The 22450-nt window shown below is 44.7% G+C and overlaps 1 protein-coding gene across 1 annotated transcript in view; it reads left to right on the top strand.

Moving 5' to 3' along the window:
- The first annotated feature begins 1684 nt into the window (after positions 1-1684).
- Positions 1685-22450, top strand: part of LOC132383414 (glycoprotein endo-alpha-1,2-mannosidase-like protein) — a 66188-nt gene continuing 45422 nt past the window's right edge. Inside the window, exon 1 of the mRNA XM_059954338.1 lies at positions 1685-2503. Within this exon, the coding sequence (XP_059810321.1) occupies positions 2008-2503 (496 nt within the window). The 5' untranslated portion in view covers positions 1685-2007. The remainder of the gene's footprint in view (positions 2504-22450) is intronic.

The raw sequence follows: 22450 nt of genomic DNA, 5'->3' as shown, positions 1-22450 counted from the left end.
ATGACCAGTGCACATAAAGACAAGTTATTGAAAAGCACACAAAATAGAAATCAGAATTTCTTCATCACTTGGGATCAGTATAGTGAAATGTGGGGGGTAAACAGAAACAAAGAATCGGCAGATCCTGCACAACCTTTTCCAATTTTATCTTTCTATTCCAATCAATGGGACAATAGGTCAGGGAATAGAGTGCAGGGGATATGCTCATCAACACACTCAGGAAATTCCAAGCTTCATCCAGGGCCACACTTGCCTTCAGCGCGATACTTCACAGCAAGCAGTCAAATAAAAACAAGCAATACCAAACCAAAGAAGGGAGCATTAGAACTTGGTCTCTCAGAGGATAGTGGAGAGGCTACGGAAGTACATGCAGAGCGAGACTCGATGCCTCTGGTGAAAGGTGAGAATGGAAATAGTCAGAAGATTCTGGAAACACTCATCAGGTCAGGCAGCATCCACGGACACAGAAACACCTCATGATTCAGGACCAGGTCTCTTCTTCAGAATAGTAGAGACAAACAACGCACACAAAATGCTGGAGGAATTCAGCAGGTCAGGCATTAGAAGGGGAACAATAGTCAATGTTTTGGTCCAAGATCCTTCATCAGAACTACAGTCCAAAATGTCAACAGTTTATCCCCCTCTATTGTCTCTTGCTCAGTTCCTCCAGCACTCTGTGTGGGCTCCTCAAGATTTCTGGCATCTGCAGAATCTCTCGTGTGTCCAAGAGAAACAACTTGTGCTACGTAGGCCAGTGAATGGAACAAATTGCCCTGATAGGGTGAGACTCTGCCCCCAATGTAACAGTTAAGGATGAGTTGGAGGGTTTAATATGATTTAACTGGCCCTTCAATAGCCAAATAGGACATCCAGTCTCACCCTATGAGAAATATTCCCTTAGTTCCATCAACCGCCCCAGTCTGCCACCTTCTCCATGACCAACCCCAGCAGAGAATAAAGAACATAAAACATTAAAATACAGTACACGCCCTTTAGCCCTCGATATTGTGCGGACCTTCTAACCTACTCAAAGATCAATCTAACCCTTCAAGCCCCATAGGCCTCCATTTTTCTTTCAACCACGGGTCTCTTAAATGTCCCAAATGTGTCCGTCTATACCAGCACCCCGGGCAACGCATTTCAACACTCACCACTCTGTGCACAAAAACCTGTGTAAAAGAAAGGGCAAGTGTCCTTTTAACTATTTTCACTTCCCACATCGCCTCCTGAACTGAACAGTATTTGTCCAGCATTTTCTCTTATTTTGTTTTCAGTGGAAACAATCAAATTGGCAGCACTCTCTAATAAAATTCTGTGTCGGACACCTGCATGTTTCAAAGAGCGCAAGTCGATCCTTTTAATCAAATTTAACCATTTATTGAAGTTCAATTATTAGTTAAATCAATTGTTTAAACGTCACAGTAAAAGAAAAGAAAATCTCACTGTCCTACTTTAAAGCTTCGCGGTTTCATTTTAAAGGATGAGAGATTTGTTTTAAATCGTCTTCATGGGGATTCACAGGATGTGGTGAACGGGGGATACAACCCACTTCCTCGAGGGCGCCGTCTGCTTTTTGAAGCGGGGGGTCGCCGAGGGCCAGGCTCCCCTCCCAGTCTATCCGACAAGCAGCCGCTCGGAGCCCGGCGCGGGAGGGGGTGGTGGCGCTTCTGCAAATGGGTTGCACTGTGTAGCAAACTGCGGGCGGGGGGGGGGGATGCATCGTGTGTGATGGACGCTCCTCCCGCAGATTGGATGAGATCGGCGGCCTCCGTGGGAAGGTGAAGTCTGGCACCGAGGAGATCATCCGTGCGGGAAGGCGGCGGCGGCGGCGGCGGCAGATGGGACTGCGGGAATGTTGTGGCTGCCAGTGGCCCGGGGATATTGACCCGATTTGGTGACTGGATGCCGTCTCTGCGGCTTAGCCTGGGTGACATAGAGAGGGGCTCGCTTTGAGCTTCTGGCCGTGCCCAGGGAGAAGCAGCACGCCGCAAGACAAAGGAGGCTGGCATGGGGAGGTTCCGTAGGAAGACCTGCATCGCCCTGTCGCTCTTCACGCTCTTCATTTTCGGCACTCTGGTGGGCTTGAAGACTCTGAAACCGAGCGACAGGGACGGAGACCCCGGCCCCAGGCTCCACTTGCTCCCCTTGGCGGAGACGCTGGACACCAGGCGGCCCACCCCTGTCAAAGCCATCCTGATGCTGCCTCCCACTGTCACCAAAGCGAGCAATACCCACCTGGAGACCTACCCCGCCGCCAACCGCGACCTCCACATATTTTACTACGGCTGGTACGGCAATCCGCAGTTCGACAGCAGGTTCGTGCACTGGGACCACGCGCTGGTGCCCCACTGGGACCCGAAAGTGGCCGCGGGGTACCCGAAGGGCAGACACAGCCCGCCCGAGGATATCGGCTCCAGCTTCTACCCCGAGTTGGGACCTTACAGCTCCAGAGACCCCCACATCATCCAGGAGCACATGAAGCAACTTCGGGCTGCCGCTGTCGGTAAGGGGGGCAAGGGGCTTGCAAATGAAGCGTCATAACTAACAGGTCAACAATTGACCCTAGCTCGTTGGATTTATGTGCGTGGTGTAAAGAAATACGATGTAAGTTTCCTATATGAAGATCTGTAGAGCGGAGAATGGACCGTCTGTAATTAAGTGGTTGGAGAGGTAATTACTCATGTTTAACCTCCCCCTCCCCCAATCAGCCTGATAAGTAGATGGACTTTTGTGGTAGAGTTTAAGGAAATACTTTAGACTGGAGATTAAGATCTCTCTCAAAAAACATCACAGGCAGTAGACAGTTTAAATGGTATGGCATGCACTGGATGGGCCAAAGTATATGTTACTGTGCTGTACTTTTATTTGACTCTATGCCTTGTTGAAGAAACTTTAAAGCAATCAATGACCAATATGAATTGTGGAAACTTTATGGCACATGTGTTCCAGTGGCATTTTTCCAGACACTCCAGGGACAGGTTGGGACCCAGTGCAAGGAGTAAGGTGTAAAGGGGTGCCGCCATGTTGGATGTAACATCCATTTTCACCAGGAAGATCTTCACTCATCATTCAGCGCTGGGTTCCTGAGGATCCTATCAAACCTGTGCAGGAGGCAGTGGGGCAGAATGTAAGGGAGATCAGAATGAAGAATCACGGCAGTGTAAATAAAGCAAGGGAGCCACACGCAGGGGCAAAAGTGCGTTAGATTGAATAGCTTTGTGACAACCAAGTGTCTATAAAACTGCAGGGCAGACATCAAAATGTATCTCACAAGCAGCAAATAGTTCAAAGTACATTTGCTATCAACGTTATCTATAGATCTGTCTGCCGCAAAGCAAGGAACCCAGAAGAACCCAATTCAAAGACAGGCCGGGTATAGAGACAGAGAGTGCAAAATCATGCAAACGATAGAAGCAAGCAAATGCATTCAGAATGAAATGGAGTCCTCGGTGCCGCGGAGAGAGGAGTAGACGTCGTGTGGAAGTGTGAGCAGCCGCAAAAGAACATGTACAGATTCGCAGGTTTGTCAGTCACGAGGGGCAATTGGGTGGTGTGGGCTCATTCAGCCAGGATGGCCTGTTACTGTGCTGCACAGCGACCAGGGTTCATTTCCTCTGCAGTTAGTAGGTTCACCCTGTGACCATGTGGGTTTCCTCTGGGTGTTCCTCTTTCTTCCCACAGTCCAGAACCTGTGGGGAAAATAGCTTGGTTGGTCACATGGAACCGGAAGGGCTTTTTACTGTGCTGTATTGCTGAACAAAACCAACTCACTAACACTGGCAGTTTCAATTTAGAGCAGCGACATTGGTTGCCACGGTGCAGTGATTCAGTTGTAAGTGATATATTAAGTGGAAGCAGAGTTCCCTTCTCTTAACGTGTGAAGCAGTTTCTGGACTGGTATCTCTCCGATTTACCAACAAACTTGGGAACTCAAGGAAGCCCAGTGTGTGGAGTTCCAGATAATTAAGGTCAGTACTCAGCAGGCTGTAAGCTGAGAATGAACCGTCATACATTCCTCTTAGTTCCTTAGTATGTAGGAGGAGGACATTCAGCCCATTGAGTAAATGGCAGCCCTCGGCACTTTCCCATCAGTCCTGTTTCCCAGTTACCTCTCTTACATGTCCATCAACTCAACATCTTACCCGCCTACCTAGGGGCAGTTTAGAGCGGGCAATTAACCTACAAATCAGCACGTCTTTCCGATGTGGGAGGAAATCAGAGCATGCAGACGGAAACCCACATGATCACAGGTAGAACATGAAAACTTTACACAGTCGATATCCAAGGCCGTGGTTGACCCAGGTAGCCAGAGTGTGCAGTAGCAGTAGTAACTGATCTAACAACAACAAACTATGCTTCCTAAAACCCAAAAAAAAGTGTATAATAAGAAAAAAAATCTTGTGGTTGATATGGAGTACAGTATTAGTCCAGCCTCACTCTGGCAACCTCTGTGACGACATTGGTACCAAGCTGTATCAGCGCTTGCCCTTCCCTTGAACTACATCAGTGACGTGGAGAGGGGGAGCCCGCTGCATGGGCAACAGCCAGTTCTTCAAACCTTCCCGCCCAGGCTTGCACCCTGGAGAGGACACAGCCCACCATGATCCCCTGGGATCGGTGGCTACATACTACTACTATTAGTCCAAAGGTTGGTAGAACATGAGTTTTGATTTGTTAGTTGAAAAACTACAAAAATAACAATTAACTGGTTATATCTGTTTGACAAGGCAGACACAGTGAGACATCAACTGAGTCTGTCTGAACTGGAATTTACCAATGGCTCAAGGCTGCGTGTCTATCAGTGACGGTGCATAATGGAAACTCAACTGGTGTGGAGCTTTGCTGTCTTGATCTTTCTAAAAATACTTGAGCATCTAGGGTCAGCGTAGGTCACAGAATATTTGATTGGATTGGAGTATAACATAGAACATTACAGCGCATGTCACGGTGTGCACTCGCAGGATGGTGAATGAAGGGCAGGCTTTCACTGCTGTGGGGGTCGCTGCCCCCAACTCAATCCAGGAGTGGCGGACAACTCGACGCAGGAGTGGAGGAACGGCAGAATCCCCACAAAGAGGTGGAAGCAAGAGGATAGACTAACAAATCCTTGGAGGAATGACTGAGCGTCACCGTGAGACAAAACATTCACGTCAGCGCAATGACTCCGCTCAGGCACTAGACGAAGGTCCTCTTTAAATAAACATAACATGTGGGAGACATGTGCCAGTCACAATTTACTTGACAAGATTAAAGCGAGTGCACAGGGGCTTAACAGCTCTAGTTAAACCAACAGCAAACACAGGTGCTCGGGGGAAAAAAATAGAAGATCAGCTTTAGATGGCAAGCCGCAGAGTCCTGCAGGGCACACAGCAGCACAGTACACGCCCTTTGGTCCACTATGTTGTGCTGACCCTTTAACCTACTCTAAGACATGTATAAGATGTTGAGAGGCGTGTGTATAAGATGCTGAGAGGCGTTGATCGTGTGGATAGTCAGAGGCTTTTTCCCAGGGCTGGAGTGGTTGCCATAAGAGGACACAGGTTTAAGGTGCTGGGGGAGTAGGTACAGAGGAGATGTCAGGGGTAAGTTTTTTTTACTCGGAGAGTGGTGAGTGCATGGAATAAGCTGCTGACAACGGTGGTGGAGGCAGATATGATAGGGTCTTTTAAGAGACTTTTGGATAGGTACATGGAGCTTAGAAAAATAGAGTAATTTCTTGGGTAGGGACGTGTTCGGCACAACCTTGTGGGCTGAAGTGCCTGCATTGTGCTGTAGGTTTTCTATGTTTCTAAGACCAACCTAGCCCTTCCCTCCTACTTAGCCCTCTATTTTTCTATCACCCATGTGAGATTCTTAAATGTCCCTAATTTATGAGCAACATGGTCTAGTTTTGCCAATCTGAAAGCCAATAACAATACCAACTGATACACCAGTATTGAAATAAAGACAGCAAACATGAGATATAGGACATGCCTCACTCTGTAGAAATCTAAGGATTCATAAGATGTGAAGCTTTACATTATCTGGTAAAAACTAATGTATTCTGTAGTGGCTTCAACATATGGAATAGACATTTGAAAAGATTATGTAGCTGAAGAAGTGTAAACTTCTGCACGTGATTTGTAAAAATCTGCAGTGTTGTAAGTTCTGCCAGCTCCCTTGTGGGGGCTGGCCTTCCCAACATCGAGGATATCTTCAAAAGATGATTCTGCAAAAAGGCAGCGTCCAACATTAAGGAAGCCCCAGTACCCAGGACATGCCCTCTTCTTATTGCTATCATACAACAAATTATATAACCATAAATGCTTAAAACCCACCAAGTCCACGATAAGAGAAAGTCCTGTTTGATATGGAATTAGTATAGGTCCAAAGACACACACTCAACATTTTAGAAACAGCCTCTTCCCCTCTGCCAGCAGATTTCTGAACAGCCAGTGAACCCATGAACACTACCTCAACATTTTTCTCTTTTTATGCTACTTATTTAATTTACACGTTTTTAATTGTAGTTTATAGTATACTTTATGTACTGCTGCTGTAAAACAACAAATTTCTCAACACACAGCATGTCAGTGGTAGTAAATCTGATACTAAAATTCAGAGTTTATATAAATGTGACAGAAATTGTATGTGCTGCACAGACTCAGCTCCAAATGGTAGCACACTATGCAAACAAAAACAGCAAAGAGCATTTTTTGTTACCTCATTTGGTGATTTTCAGTATGCTACTGACCCTCAGAAATATGGATTTATTGAGAATGCAGAGGGAACCAACACTTGGCCACATACCACCAACGTATCATCTGCTGAACCAGAAGAGCCAACATACTTGACCACTGTTTTACCTCCATCAAGAACGCTTATGGTCCCTTCCGATGCCCACGCTTCAGAAAGTCCGATTGCCTGGCTCTACTTCAGCTCCCAGCGTTTAGGCAGAGACTAAAACCTGCGACATCAGTGGTGAGGGCCAAGAAGGTGTGGTCAAAGGGAGAGTGTGTACAGGACTGCTGTGAGTCAGTAGAATGGACAGTATTCAGACATCTTCGAGTCTGACAGAATATGCTACAGTTGTCACCAACTTCATCAAGGCCTGTTTGGAAGAGTACCTGCCTTCAAGAACATACAGGCATACCCACACCAAAAGCCTTGCATGAACCAGAAAATCTGTTGTCTGCTGAGGGCTAGATCTGTGACATTCAAGACCAGTGATCTAGAACTATTCAAGAATCCAGGTATGACATAAGGAAGGCTATTTTAAGGGCAAAAAAACTATTCCAATTGAGATTAGAGAGGGCTGTGGTAGAGTTTGCAGGCCATTACTTTCTACAAAGCGAAAAAAAAATCATGAATTGCTATGATGCGTCACTCACAAATGAGCTCAACCCCTGTGATCTCAGTCCTGGTTCCTTTCCGGGGAACGTGCTAAGTCGGTAGAGCGATATTGATACACAGCAGCCTCTCTGGACTCTGGATTGGGGATTACCAAACGTTATGTGGATTTTCTTGTGTGGTCTGTTTTGTCATGTACTTTTTTGTGATATCATTTCAGAGGAACGTTGTCTCGTTTTTTAACTACATTGCATTTGTGGTTTCTAAATGACAATAAACTGAATCTGATGTCAGAACATCATTCAAGAGGGTGAACCCACATAAGGTGTCAGGCCCCGATGGTGTTCCTGGTAGGGCTCTGAAAATGAATGTCAACCAACTGGCAGGAGTATTCAAGGACATCTTCAATCTCTGGTTACTGCAGTTGGAGGTTCCCATCTGCTTCAAAAGGATGACAATCGTACCAGTGCCCAAGAAGAGTCGGGTGAGAGCCTCATGCTATCCCCCAGTTCCACTCAGATGAACTGTGATGAAGTGCTTTAAGAGGTTGTTCATGGTTAGAATCAACTCCTTTCTTGGACCAACCGCAATTTACCTATTTTCACAATAGGTCTATGTGGATGGGGATGCAATCTCATTGGTTCTCCACTCAGCCTTGGATCACCTGGTTGGATGTATTTAAGGCAGTGATTAATAGGTTCTTGATTGGACATGGCATCAGAGGTTACAGGGAGAAGGGGCTGAGGAGGGGAGCAAAGCGTCAGCCATGATTGCATGGCAGAGCAGACTCAATGGGCCAAATGGCCTAATTTTGCACCTATGTTTTATGGTCTTATAATAACCATACCTACAGTATCTCTGGCTGCTGTTTATTGACTACAGCTCAGCGTTCAACTCAACTATATGGTCAGTTCTAATCAACAAGCTCCAAAGCCTGGGCCTCTGTGTCTAGATCTTTGACTTTTTCCACCAGGGAACCACAGTCTGTGTGGATTGAAAATAACATCTCCTCCTAGTATAGGGGTGTACATGTTCATACAACTTGGTAGAAGGAATAAAGGTGTGGACTATTTTCTAAAAGAGGAGAAAATTCAAAAATCAAAGATGCAAAGGGACTTGGGAGTCTTCGTGTTCTGTGCAAGATTCCCTAAAGGTTATCTGGCAGATTGTGTCAGTGTTAAGGAAGGCAAATACAGAGTGAGCATTCATTTAGGAAGGGGTGGAATACAGAATTAAGCATGTAATGCTGAGGATTCTTAAGGCATCGAGCAGACAGCACTTGGAGTATTGTGAGCAGTTTTGGGCCGCTTGGCTAAGAAAGTATGTGCTAGCATTGACAATGGTTCAAGAAATTGATCCCAGGAATGAACGGGTTAACATATGAGGAGCATTTGATGGAGCTCAGTCTGTACTTATTGGAGTTTAGAAGAATGAGGGGGGGGGGATCTCATTAAAAACTATCGAATATTGAAAGGCTTAGGTAGAGTGGATGTGGAGAGGATGTTTCCTATAGTAGGGGAGTTTTGGACCAGAGTACATCCACTTAAAACAGAGATGAGGAAAAATTTCTTCAGCTAGAGGGTGGTGAATCTGTGGAATTCATTGCCACAGATGGCCATGCAGGCCAAGTCATTGAGTACATTTAAAGTGGAAGTTGATAGATTCATTATTAATCAGTGTCGAAGGTTTCAGGGAGAAGGCACAAGAATGGGGTCTGGAGAGATAATAAATCCGCCATGATGGAATGGTGGAACAGCCTCGATGGGCTAAATAGCCTAGTTCTCCTCCTATGTCTTGCGTCTTCAGGTATAGGAGCCTGAAGGTATACACTCAACATTTCAGGAACAGCTTCTTCCTCTCTGCCATCAGATTTCTGAATGGACAAGGAATCCGTGAACACCTCTGTGGTATTTTTTCCTCTCTCTTTGTGCTATTCTTTAATTTAATCTTCTTACTTTTTATACTGTATATACTTACTGTAATTTATAGTTATTATGTGTGCAAAAACAGCAGATTTTACATTATGTGCCAGTGATATTAAACCTGATTCTGATTCTGAAATAAGCACAGAGCAACATAAATCACAAGTTGGATGACTGTAAGCCAAATAAGCACTAAAAATGCAGAACATAATTGTATGGATGGAATACTGGGGAATGATAGGAAAATTGGAACAGCATGAAGAATTATTACAAAGAAGTGCTATAAAATATTCATGTGGCCAAGAAATGATAGGAAAGGATTTAGGAGGTTCTTTCTTCATGCAGAACAAGTCACTCAGTCGATCTTTGTGGAAAATGTACACTAAATCATTAAAGCTCAATTCAGCTGTATGAATGTCTCAACACCATTTTGTTTACTTGGCAGGGGAGGACTGTTCACTTTTGAGTAATTACTATTCAATTTACTCAAAGGTGAGCCAACTGCGTAACGCCATTTGCTGAATTGTGATTAATTACATGAAACCAGTTTTCTCCAGACGGGGAAAAAGAAACACCTAATGGGCTACTGTTTGTAGAAGGTTATCTCAGGCACTCTGCCAAAGAATGGGATTTCATTTTGCTCAACTTCAGGTCCATACCCTCCACAGTCAAATGGACTTCTGAAGAAATCAGCACAGACAATAAGGAAATGATAATGGGAGAATGAGTGTGATGGAGACCAGAGCACCATAGTTTAATGTAGCATTTGAGTACTGAGTGGATTACCAATAGTGCCAGTAGTCTCAGGAAGATTGGTAGAGCATATCACAAAGAATTGGTGAAGAATACTAACTTGAAGATGGCAAGTTACAGGAAAAAAAGCAGGAATATAAACAACTGGAGCCTTACAGCCCTGAAATTTGATGATGTTACCATCTAAAGCGATGGATACAAAACTACATCATCGATAGTGTGTATCTTCAAGGTGAAATTGAATTTTATGATAGAAATAGAAGGTGCTGTTTTCCCCTCGTGGATTTTCTAACTTTGACAGATCTGACTGATTACTCCCTCAAAACCTACCTTTATTTTCCCTCTGGTATTCTTGCAATATTTTTCTTTCAGAAAGCTGCTGTGAAATAAGCTTCCACCACTCTTTCAGGTGTGACTCCGAGATCATCATAACCCACTGTATAAAAACACATGATAAAGTGTCTCAGCCCAAAATGTTGACTGTTTGTTTCACTCCAAAGATACTGCCTGACCTGCCGGATTCCTCCAGCATTTTGTATGAGTTGCTACTTATTTCCCATCAAGATTTTTGATACGCATCATTGCAATTTTCTCTTTAAAATCTGCTAATAATTTTAAACCTTCCTGTCAAATGATCCCTTAAGTCTCCCTGTTCCCTTGCTAATCGAATACAAAGTTTATATTCAATTAAATATATAGAAGTATACATTCTTACAGAGCCGTAGTCATAATGAACAGAAACAAGGCCTTTACCGTGTCCATGCTGACTAACAAGTCCTTTCTATAATGAGCACACGCTCATAGTGTTCATTGGTTTTCTTTTCACCGATACAGCTTGACTTTCCCAGCATTTTTGTTTTTGTTTCTGATCTCCAGCATTTGTAGTTAATATTAATTGTCATTAATATTAGTAAATCTAATCTAATTCAATTTACTAGCTTCTTGTACATAGCCTTCTGTGCCTTGCATGTATGCTCAATATACCATTTTTATGGGTGAGTCAGATAGCCTGTGACAACCAAGTCCAGCTCCTGTCCTTCACATGTAGCTTAGCTGCTAGTCCCTGGTTCTACTGACTGGAGAAAGGGCAAAGGTGGGTTATTGGCACCTTAAAACCAGTTGTTTCAGTCTGATGGGGCTCGTCAGCCACGGTCGTCAGCTCATCTAGGAGAAGGAAAACTCTGATCTCAAACCTCTGGTGCATTGCGGCTATATCCAGTCACGGGGAAGGCTTCGGGAGGAAATCCCGAGGGAAATATCTGGAGCTGGAATCCCTACATTGAGTTCAGTGGTGTCTGGCAACTCCCGAGTCCCTGCTGCTACCGAACTGTGTGGTTTCCGCCTTTCCTTTGGTTCATCAGATGCATGGAGAGGGAGTGTTGATGTTTATTGAGATCTTTTTATTATTGTGCTCTTCATGCTGTTTTTTTCTGTGCTGCGCTGGAGTAACAATTATTTCATTCTTTACACTTGTGTAGTAGAAATGACATTAAACAATCTTGAATCTTGACATGCGGTGAAATGCGTCATCTGTGTGAACAACTATCACAATCTCAGGATGTGCTGAGGACTGCCAGTGGGTGCTGCCACACATTCCTGTGCCAACATAATGTGCCCAAAATGTTCAGCAGAACCATACAAGGAGCAACAACAGAATGGCAGCAACAAAGCAAGGACTCGCAGATATTAAGCTTCCAGCTTCCTGGGTGGACTCGCAAGTCCTAGGACTTCAACCATTGGGCCTCGACTTCCAAACTTGTGATCAACCTTCGGGCTTTGATCTTCAGTATCAGCCCTAGAACTCTACCTATGGGGTCACCAGCCCTTGTGCCTCCAATCTCCAAATCCCGGGACCCACCAAACTGGGAGGACTTGCTGACCAGGGGGACATCACCCCTCGTCCTCGCTGGTCTTTGTCCACAAAAGTCGCTGGCCCCTGCTCTGTCCGTGGGATTTTTCATCCCATGTCCATGTTGTAGCCGTTCAAGTAGAGAGAGGGGACCTCGACTCTGGTAACGTCTAACTCCCCAACATCTCTGTCCTTAAGAGTGCCCCTAACTCCCTTCTCTGTCTCCAAAACCATCCTCTAACTCCCCAAACACGAGGAAATCTGCAGATGCTGGAAATTCAAGCAACACACACAAAATGTTGGTGGAACACAGCAGGCCAGGCAGCATCTAAAAGGAGAAGCACTATTGACGTTTTGGGCCGAGACCCTTCGTCAGGACTATCTGAAAGGAAAGAAGGTAAGAGATTTGAAAGTAGAAGGGAGAGGGGGAAATGCGAAATGATAGGAGAAGACTGGAGGGGGTGGGGTGAAGCTGAGAGCTGGAAAGGTGATTGGTGAAAGTGACACAGAGCTGGAGAAGGGAAAGGATCATGGGACAGGAGGCCTCAGGAGAAAGTGGGGGGGGAGAAGGGGGAGCACCAGAGGGAGATGGAGAACAGGCAAACAACTAAATATGTCAGGGATGGGGTAAGAAGGGGAGGTGGGGCATTAACGGTTAGAGAAGTCAATGTTCATGCCATCAGGTTGGAGGCTACCCAGCCGGTATATAAGTTGTGTTCCTCCAACCTGAGTGTGGCTTCATCTTGATAGTAGAGGAGGCCATGGATAGACATATCAGAATGGGAATGGAACTTGGAATTAAAATGTGTGGCCATTGGGAGATCCTGCTTTCTCTGGCGGACCGAGCATAGGTGTTCAGCGAAACGGTCTCCCAGTCTGCGTCAGGTCTCACCAATATATAAAAGGCCACACCGGGAGCACCGGACACAGTATACCACACTAGCTGACTCACAGGTGAAGTGTCACCTCACCTGGAAGGACTGTCTGGGGCCCTGAATGGTGGTGAGGGAGGAAGTGTAATGGCAGGTGTAGCACTTGTTCTGCTTGCAAGGTTAAGTGCCAGGAGGGAGATCAGTGGGAAAGGATGGGGGGGAAGAATGGACAGGGGAGTCGCGTAGGGAGCAATCCCTGCAGAAAGCAGAAAGGGGGTCGAGGGAAAGATGTGCTTGGTAGTGGGATCCCGTTGGAGGTGGTAGAAGTTACGGAGAATTATACGTTGGACCCGGAGGCTGGTGGGGTGGTAGGTGAGGACAAGGGGAACCCTATCTCAGCGTCTCTGCCCTTAAACCCTAACTATGTTCTCTGTCTCTAAAACCAATCCTACAACCCTAAAAAAAATAACCAAAATGTAGGCTGCAGCTCGGGCCATCTTGACAGGAAGACTTCCTCAGATATATCTGGGACATACCAAAACTGTATCTTGCAAAAGTCAGCCAACTGCGGATTTAGTCAAAGTCAAATATTGCACTTTCAGCCAATTTCCCCAAATCCTTCATGCTCTTCCGCTGGTAGAAGGGAAGAGGTTTATCAAGGAAAGCAGCTTTGGGTATATTGTCAGGAAGGAGAAAGCTGGAAGTTCTCAATATTGACTGCCCAAGGGATCAGATCAAACGTGGGAAAGGATGCAAATAAAAAAGCTAAAGGTACTGTAAAGCTAAAGTATAAACAGACAAAACCCAGCAGGTCAGGCAGATCCTGTAGAAATAAACAGTCAACATCTCGGGCCTGATCGAAGCTGATTATAGCTCTCACAGTCAATAGTAATTGGTTTATGACTGTAACATGTATCGAGATAAATTGATGAGTTTTTTCCCATTTGCCATCCATACAGATCATTCCAAAACATAAGTACATCCAGGTAGTACAAAGAGAAAAACGTTAACAGAGTGCAGCATCTCGTGATACAGACAAAGTGCAGAGCAGGCAGACAAACCAGGGCAGGGTAGATTATGAGGTCACAAATTCATCTTTATCATACAAGAGGTTCATTCAAGAGCCTTACAATAGGGTGATAGAAGCTGTCCTTGAGCCTGGTGGTGCTTCTTCTCAAGGTTTTGTATCTTCTGCTGAATGGAGTGTTGGGGGGGGTGGGATACAGAGAGTATCTGGGGTGGGAGAAGATGTTATGTTGTCTGCTTTCTCTAGGTAGTGGCCATGGAAGGGAAGGGGAGGTAGTTTGCATGTTGAAACCATTTGGAAAAAGCACAGTTGGGAGTGGGGAAGGGACGACGTGGACTTCAGCAGCCGACATGAAAAAAAAGCTTGGGAGCTGAAGTGTTCACAAAACTGTCCAAGAACTGAAGAAGAAAGTGGCCACACGAGTGTACAGCAAGTGGTGAGAGTGCAGAGTAACAGCCTTACCTCACCTTCTACCTGCTTACCGTGGATGCATCTCCTATAACATTGCCATAGGAATGGCCACTGCATAGTTACTGTGGATGTGAAGACCCTCCCCCTTCTCTGCTTTAAACAGCACTAACATCAAACTGAATGGCACAAATCCAGCAGTAAACAACTGAGTAGCTTTAAGCCGCCATTCTATTAGAAGTAGCAGAATTATATGCCACCACCTGTAATCATACCACTACCTAAAGTTTAGCGTTGGCTTTATTTGTCCTGTGTGCATTGAAACATACAGTAAAATGCACCGTTCTCTGTGTCAGCGACTAACACAGTCCAAGGATTGTGCTGGGAGCAGCCCACACGTGTCACCATGTTTCTGACACAAATGTAACATGTCCACGACTTACTAACCCTAACCGTATGTCTTAGGAAGGTGGAAGGAACCCCAGACAGTCACAGGGTGAACGTACAAACTCCTTACAGACAGTAGCAGGAATTGAACTCTGATCGGTGATCACTGTCACTGAAAAGTGATTACACAAACGCTAGACTACCATGCTGGCGACTGAAGCCAGGGAACCAAAGTTCGAAGCAAACTTATTATCAAATTACTCATATGTCGCCATGTACAACCCTGAGATTCATTTGCTTACGGGCATACTTGAGAAATCCAATAACCATAGTAGAATCAATGTAAGACTGCGAAATAGGGTGGACAGCCAGTGTGCAAAAGACAACAAACTGTGCAAGCACAAAAATTTTTTAAAAATCAAATAAACAAGCAATAAATATTGAAAACATGAGATGAAGACTCCTTGAAAGTGAGTCCATAGGTTGTGGGAACAGTTCAGTGATAGGCAAGTGAAGATATCCCCTCTGTTCAAGAACCTGATGATTGAGGGGTAATAACTATTCCTTTACCTGGTGGTGTGGGACCTGAGACTCTTGTACCTTCTTCTTCATGGCAGCAACGAGAGGAGAGCATGACCTGAGTGGTGGGGGTCCCTGATGATGGATGCTGCTTTCCTGTGACAATACTTCATGTAGATGTGCTCGTGATGGACTGGGCCGTTTCCACTACATTTTATAGGATTTTCCATTCTAGGGTATTATGCAGCCAGTAAATATACGCCCCCTCACACATCAATAGAAGTTTGAGTTTTGGATGTCACGCTGAATCTTCGCAAACTCCTAAGGAAGTAAAGGCACCGCCATGCTTTCTTCGTAATTGCACTTACATGCTGGACCCAGAACAGATCTTCTGAGATGTTAAGACCGAGGAATGTAAAGTTGCTGACCCTCTCCAACTCTGATCCCCCGACGTGGACTGGCTCATAGTCCTCTGGTTTCCTTCTCCTATGGTCAGTAATCAGCTCCTATATGCTGATTCATCACCACAATTGATTCAGCCCACAACAGTGATGTCGTTGGCAAACTTAAAAATGGTATTGGACCTCTGCTTAGCCACAAAGTCGTAAGTGCAAGGCGACCAAACCAGGGGTCTTTGCACACAGCCTTATGGTGCACCAGTGCTGATGGAGGTTGTGGAGGAGATGTTGTTGTCAATCCAAACTGACTGGGTCTGGAAGTGAGGCAGCTTTCACAAGAAGCAATTTCACGGACTTTTTTTTTATGGATCACTTCAGTTTTTGATCACAAGGTGTGAGAGAAAACATGCAAATGGAGATGTTTTTGCCAATCTGATCTGTTTCAACCAGAAGTCAGGTGTATCTAAAAATCTGGTGAAGTTGCAGCACAAGGACTACAGCACTGGACCATAAAACAAAGGCGAGGAGGTGGGGAATCACAGGGAGGTGATGGGAAGCTGAGGAGAAGAGAAAGGGTGAGAGGCTACTCAGAATGGGAAACTGAAAAAGAGCAAAGGAGAAAGGGAGAAGAAATTACCGGAAGTTAGAGAAATTGATGTTTAAGTCGTCAGGTTGGAGGGTTCCCAGAGTACGAGGTGTTGCCCCTCCAGTCTTGAAAGGTCTCAGCTGGCTATTTATTCCCCTCCATAGATGCCGTCTGTCTTGCTGAGTTCCTCCATTTTGTGCCTGGTACAAAATTGCTCAGACAGGGTGCTCCCCCCAAAAGGAGGACAACTTCAACCTAGGCAACTAATCACTTTGAGATCAGGATCAGAATTAAGCTTATTAGCACTGACATATATGCAGTGAAATTTGCTGTTTCATGTCAGCAGTAGTGCAGTACATAAAGTCTAAATTACAATGAGAAATAAATAACAGATACAAAGAGATAAATATTGCAAAAGGAGAGCAAAATAATGATGTAGTGTTCATGAACCATTCAGTAAACTGATGGTGGAGGGGATGAAGCTGTTCCTTAAACATTAAGTTTGTGTCTTCAGGGTCTTGTAATGAGAAGAGATAGTGAGGGTAGTAATGATGGCTGGTTGCTTTATTGAGGCGTCACACTTTGAAATTGTCTTTGCTGCTGGAGTGGCTAGTGTTCTCAATGGAGCTGGCTGAGTTTACACTATTCTGCAGCTCTTTTGCGATCCTGTGCTGTCGCCCCTCGTTACCAGCCGGCGATATGGCCAGTTAGAATCCTTTTCACAGTACATCAGCAAGAAAAAAATGTGCTGGAGTTTTTGGTGACATACCAAATCTCCTCAGACTCCTAGTGAAATGTAGCTGCTGGCGTGTCTCCTTCACAATTGAATCAATATGTTGGGCTGAGGATAGGTCAGAGATGTTGGCATCTAGGAACTTTTGACTGCTTACCCCAATTCCAATTGTAGTCCAAGCCCAGTCATCACCACAGTGATAGAAGGTGCCATTCAGCAGTAACCAGTGCTTAGTCTGGGTTTCCGCAGGATAACTCAGCTCCAGTTGCAACCCAACATGAAGCAAAGGGCTGAGCTCCCTTCCCTTGATATCAAAGGAACACTTAACCTTATGGGACATTCAGGAGCTTTTAGGAAAATTGGGAGAAAACTGGTTTATCCAGAGCAAGTTTAGAGTGGAGAAGTTGCTACAGTAGTGTTTAGGAGAAGATGAATACAGTGGGAGGATGTTGTGGCAAATACAAAAACTCTGTTGGGTCAATTGACCCATATCTATATCACATTGTCATTCAGCGGTTGAGTGAACTCGGCCTTTTCTCCTTAGAGCGGCGGAGGATGAGAGGTGACCTGATAGAGGTGTATAAGATGATGAGGGGCATTGATCGTGTGGATAGTCAGAGGCTTTTTCCCAGGGCTGAAATGGCTAACACGAGAGGGCGCAGTCTTAAGGTGCTTGCAAGTAGGTACAGGGGAGATGCCAGGGATAAGTATTTTATGCAGAGAGTGGTGAGTGCTTGGAATGGGCTGCCGAAAACGGTGGTAGAGCCAGATACCTGGATAGGTACATGGAGCTTAAAAAAATAGAGGGCTATGGGTGACCTTAGGTAATTTCGAAAGGAAGTACTTGTTTGGCACAGCATTGTGGGCCAAAGGGCCTATATTGTGCTGTAGGTTTTTCTATGTTTCTAAACTCCAGCCTACAACCTTCCAAGGGATAGAATGTCAATTCATATAGAATAAGTTGTTGTGCAGATATTAATTTGTTTGTGTAGAGAAGCAGGCGTAAGCACACTCTCTAGCGGACGTTTCCAGTTGAGTATATTCCTGGAGGCTCCATCACATGCTGATTTCATTTAAGCTGCCTTCAATATGTCTGTCCTCCTGCTTCGTGGGATCACTAAATTCACATTGGTGAATCGTAAACACAAACATGGATTTTCCAGTTATCCCGTTGTACCGCCAACTCGGGACCCAGCCTGGAGATGAGAGCAGCATTGGGTGAAATCAATTATGTAGCCACAGACTTCTGTGTACAGTTTAGTTCCTGACCAATGGTTTAGGGCAGAGAACTGTAAATGTGTTTTGGCTGGTGAAACGTGAACCAGCAAATGAGCAGGAAGATGAACACAGCTTTCTTTGAGAGCCATATAGCATTCATGACGTTTTAATTATCAATATTATTGATTTGCTTGGTTAGAACAAGCCTTTACTGCAAGTAATTGCATGACTGAAATTCAGCAAACTGGTTTCTTTATTTATTTGAGAGCCATTCTTAAATTGTTAACAGTCTTTTCGCCATGCCTGCTTCCTGTCTTCATTTAAAGTATGCACGGGAATATAAGGTGATGTCCATTTTCTGTAAGCCTGCCAGCCGTTCTCTCAGGTTACCCGTGCATCATTGTATTTCGCAAGCAATGTCACTGCAGTCATTTCACAAGTGCGGCAGCAAGTCAAAGATGTTAAATACAGAGATGGTAAATAGGCAGAATAGAAAGACACAGATTCAACATGTACATGATTTAGTTTCTAGATGTTAACACATATTAAACTTCAATACATCTTTTTTTCTTCAGTTCATACAGACCAGATGGCAGAGTAATTGCCCTGTCAATCAAGCTTGGTGCTAAGACAATTGTAAGCGACTGAGATTGATTTTTGAATATAAGTCAGATCTTTTACTTACCACGCTTTTTTTAGAGGAATTATCTTGTGTTTGTTGGAAGAAGCTGCCATAGTTGTGAGTGTTATTGTTTTTAATAGACACTGAATTCTCAGTAAATAGGATCTGTTTGCTGCATCTCAGCCTACACACCTAACCCATTTTCAACTGCTGACTGACAATGGCCTCATCTTGTGCCAAGATGAGGATGCCCTCAGGGAGGAGGAGCAACACCTTGTATTCCATCTCAGAAGCCTCCAACTTGATGGCATGAATATCGATTTCTCCTTCTGCTAAACAAATTCTCCCCCCCCCCACCCCCCGTCCCCACTCTGACCTTCTACATCTTCTCAGCTACCAATTACTTCCCCCTGGATCCTCCCCCCCCCCCCCCACCTTCCCTTTCTCTCACAGTCCCCTCTCCTCACCAACCCTTGACTTTCCCGCCCATATGGCTTCACTTTCCAGCTAGTCTCCTTCCCCTCCCCCCAACCCTTTTATTCTGGCATCTTCCCTTTTCTTTCTCAGTCCTGAATCAGGGTCTCAGCCCAAAACCTTGACTATCTATTCATTTCCATAGATGTTGCCTGACCTGCTGAGTTCCTCCAGCATTTTAAGTGTGCTGCTTTGGATTTCCAGCATCTGCAGAGTTTCTTGTTTAACCTTTTTCACTTTTTAGAAACACCCCAAACCATCCAGTTGGTGATCAGAATTACACATGTGGAGCAATCTTTATTTAGTCCTCTGCGAAAATCCAGTGTCTTTTTTGCCTTTCTTTTGCAACGTGTCCATCTCAGGTGGGTAAGCATCAGGTGGTGTAATTATCTGTGTGTTCTCTTCACTGCTGTTTTCACAAACAATAGTTTTGGGTTTCGACACAGCAGATAGTCTGTTGTAAGGCATCTGCCATTGCGGCTGAGGGATCAGCAGTGCGCTGGGGGTGAAAGGGCACCTGTGTCTTAAAGCTGGCTCCTTGCAGTATTGCACATGGAGTCACTAACTGTTTCCACTCCTCTGTGCAACCCTCAACGAGCTATCATGTCAATTAATTCCTTTTTAAATTGTCACACTCTCCTTTTCCTTGAGTTTCCAAGTTTTATGGATCATCCTAAGCAGTAACATGGGTAAACGTTCTTCAGGAGTTCAGGATCAGGTTTAATATCACTGGCATGTGCCGTGCGGTTTGTTGTCTTTGTGTCAGCAGTACTTTGAATGCATGATTTTTTAAAAATTATAAATAACAATTTTATGTATGTAAATTAAATGAAATAAGAAAGAAAGAAAAGAAAATGAAACAGGTAGTGCTCATGGGTTTAATGTCCATTCAGAAATCTGATCGAAGAAACTGTTCCCGAATCATTGAGTGTGTGTCTTCAGGCTCTTTTACCTTCTTCATGATGAGCAGAGGGCAAGCCCTGGATGATGGGGTCCTTAATGATAGATGCCAACTTTTTGAGGCCTTGCCTTTTGAAGGTGTCCTGGATGCTGGGGAGGCTGGTGCCCACGATGGAGCTGGCCGAGTTTACAACTTCCTGCAGCTTTTTCTCATCCTGTGCAGTGGCCCCTCCATATCAGATGATGATGCAACCAGTCAGAATGCCCTGTACGGTTACTTCTGTAGAAATTTGCTGGTCTCGGGTAACATCCCAAAGACATAGAAGATGGTATATTTGCCCCCATTCCACCTCTTAACGGAAAAGCGGGATAAATTGAACAATTGCAAATCCAATCAGACTCAAGGCACTGAAGAACAATTTATAGAGACAAAATTCTGGAACATTGCCTCATTCTCCTCGAAGTCCTAATGAAGTTTAGCTGTTATTGTGCCTTCTTTGTAATCGCGTCAATATACTGGCTCAGGAGTTTGATACCCAGGAACCTGGAGCCACTCACCCTTCCCAGCCCTCATCAGGGAATCGGGAAGTTGCCGATACCTCAATGAGGGCTGGTGTGTGTTCCCTTGGCTTCGCCCTCCTGAATTTCACAGTCATTCATTCCCTCAGTTTTACTGACACGGAGTGCAAGGCTGTTGTTGTGACACCACTCAACCAGCTGATCCACCTCACTCTCGGCGCCTTCTCGTCACCATCTGAGATTCTGCCTACAGTCATGTTGTCAGCAGATTTATAGATGGCATGTGAGCTGTGCCTGGCCAGACACGGGCGGGTGTAGATAGACTAAAGCAGTGAGCTTGTGGATTAGAATTGCATTTAACACTGAGCTATAATCAATAAACAGCAGCCTGGCGTAGGTATTACTATTGCCTGGGAGATTCAAGGCAGGGTAGGGAGCCAGTGAGATTGTATCTGCTGTAGACCTATTGTGGCGATGGGTAAATCGCAGCAGGTCCGGGTTCTTGTATAGGCAGGAGTTGACTCTAGCCATGGCCAACCTCTCAAAGCACTTTGTCACGGTAAGTGATAGTCACTGAGGTAACTCACCCTTCTCTTGGGCATCTGACATGACTGTGGCCCTTGCGAAGCAGTGGGAGACTGACCACAGCCGTCAGATACTGAAAATGTCCTTGAACACTCCCACACAGGAGCTGGTTGGCGCAGGTTTTCAATGTTCTTGTTCATTTATTGTCATTATTTCCGTATTGTATTTTGCACAGCTTGTCTGTTGAACATTGGTTGTTTGTATTTATTTGTGCATTTTCATTGACTCTATTGCTTTTCTTTGCATGTACTGCGAATGCCTGCAAGAAAATGAATCTCAGGATAGTATGTGGTAACATAGATGAACTTTGATAATACATTTACTTTGAACTTTGAATCGAGGGGCAGTGGAAAGCAGAATTCAAACAATCACGTGAGAAAAGGTATTAGGCAACATAATTAAAAAAGCATCAAGTCTCATGGGCCTGATGGCTACTACCCCAAGAAGTGGTTCCAGATAAAATGAGTTTGGGTGACTTGGACCAAAGGTCTGTTTCCATGATGTCTGACTGTGGATTCTGGAAAGGTTCAATGAATTAGAAAACACATAACACTTTGATTCAACAAAGGAGAGAGTTGGAGCAGGAAACCATTGAATAGTTGACAAAGTTATACTGGGTCATTGAAAAATAGATCCTAACACAATCAAGCTGAGTCAACAGGATTTAATGAAAAGGAAATAGACCTGACAAATTTATCAAAGTTGTTTGCATTTGACAAGAATAAGAGATGACCTCATTAAAACATGGCCCACAACTATCATGAGTGACGTTTTACCCTTATTTTTAATCCCCTTCCAAACAGATTTGACATTCTGATTAAGAGTCTCTGACTCGGAACAGAGCAGCTGAGTCCATCCAGCAGTTCTGTTTTGTTTCAGTTTTACGGTGCCTGCAGTTCTGTTTTCCATTTTTGATTATGCTTCCTAGCTATGAGCCAATATCACTCTGAGCTCAAACATAGGACAGTACAACACAGTAACAGGCCATTTGGCCCATAATGTTGTGCTGAACCAGCTAAACTAAAAAGCAAATCAGAAACACCCAAACACTAATCCCTCCTACCTGCACAATGGCCATCTCCCTCTATCTTCCTTTCATCCATTAGTTATCCAAACGCCTCTTAAAAGCCTCTAATGTATTTCTTCCACCGCCATAGAATATTCCAAGCACCCCAATGTCCAAGTAAGAGACTTACCCCACATATCCCCTTTGAACCTACACCCTCTCACCATCAATGAAGGCCCTCTGCTATTTGACATTATAACCCTAGGAAAAAGATACTCGATATACTCTATCTATGCCGCACACAATCTTATTAACCTCTGTCAGATCTCCCCTCAGCGTCCAC

Source organism: Hypanus sabinus, chromosome 30, assembly GCF_030144855.1.
Source record: "Hypanus sabinus isolate sHypSab1 chromosome 30, sHypSab1.hap1, whole genome shotgun sequence".
Taxonomy (NCBI): domain Eukaryota; kingdom Metazoa; phylum Chordata; class Chondrichthyes; order Myliobatiformes; family Dasyatidae; genus Hypanus; species Hypanus sabinus.
Note: the sequence above shows the minus strand (reverse complement) of the source record. Positions and strands in the feature narration are given on the sequence as shown.